The sequence below is a fragment of the Penaeus monodon genome, chromosome 24 (genome assembly GCF_015228065.2).
Source record: "Penaeus monodon isolate SGIC_2016 chromosome 24, NSTDA_Pmon_1, whole genome shotgun sequence".
Classification (NCBI taxonomy): domain Eukaryota; kingdom Metazoa; phylum Arthropoda; class Malacostraca; order Decapoda; family Penaeidae; genus Penaeus; species Penaeus monodon.
Window position 1 is genome coordinate 24,176,142 of NC_051409.1, and position 1,169 is coordinate 24,177,310.

The window sequence follows — 1,169 nt, forward strand, 5'->3', positions numbered from 1 at the left end:
GAAATCGTGAATAGGGTTGTCGTTGCCAAACTTTTCATTTTTATCATGAAAGGAAATCCAATAACTTGGAAAGCTAATGCATGAATACATGATCAAAGCAGCAACAGAAGGGAAATAATGCACCCTCCGATGCCTCTATGAATGAAGGGAGATCAGCCCCACCGGCCAATAATTACGGTCCGTGCCATTCACGAAAATGGAGGAATCACCTTCATTGTATTCTTTCCCCCTTTTTGGCCAAATCAATGGACCTCTATTTATTCTTCATTTATTTGTATGTATTTAAATGTTCCTCCTCTATATTAGGTGAGAAGAATGTAAAGAGCAAAATTCACTGCGTCAAAATTTTGAGACTCAAGAAGAAAAAAAAAATCATGCCTCGCTTGACTCACGGAAATGATCTTATATCTAAGTCAATTTCAATTATTATTTTCACACAAGAACAGCGTATTTATAACAACTTAAAAATCTGTCTTCGCAGGAATACTCGTAATCCTCATAGCATATAAACATACGAATAAAGATACTGCCTTACCATCTCTGCGGGAATTTTTTTGGTGAAAATGACTTGAAGGTTGAGGTTCAAGTTTTGCTGGTCTCTCCACCACGCAGATTCCCAGCCCATCTGCACCTTGTTGCACAGACCGAGTTGCGTCGCCTGCGGTGAGTGCAGCGAGAAACAGGGAGGTGAGTTGTAACAAGAATTATCGTCACACCCAAGGACAGCAGAATACAAGGTCTGTTCTGGTTGTTTTACAATCGGCTGTTTACTGCGCACCTGGGGCATCTCCAATGGAAATCCTTTCGCCAGTGGTATAATAAATTCGATTTATATTTACAGTAACTATTAAAGTCTTCCTTCATGCGCCCTTTTTAAACACGTACTACCGAATGGCAATAAAAATTGCCTTTACGATAGTGAAAAAATGACGCTGTATCCACCGACTCCACTGCAGCTGACCTTATCACCTGCGCGACCTAGAACAACCTTATATTCTCTTGATCTTGGTTACACCAATCTTTTTATCGTTTGCCCTTATTTCTCGATGCTTCCATTTCCTTTCGCTGCTTCCCTCTACTTCTGTTTACGTAAGGGTACGGCTTAAGTCAATGTTTCTGCATCCATGAGTGATATGCATGTATGTATGCAGGTTAATATACACACGACT

General features: G+C 40.3%; 1 protein-coding gene across 1 annotated transcript in view; it reads right to left on the bottom strand.

The window, feature by feature from the left end:
* Positions 1-989: 989 nt before the first annotated feature.
* LOC119588907 (polyamine oxidase 7-like) overlaps positions 990-1,169 on the bottom strand; it is a gene marked incomplete at its 5' end in the record, with an annotated part of 3,312 nt that continues 3,132 nt past the window's right edge. Inside the window, 1 exon segment of the mRNA XM_037937526.1 lies at positions 990-1,081. Within this exon segment, the coding sequence (XP_037793454.1) occupies positions 990-1,081 (92 nt within the window).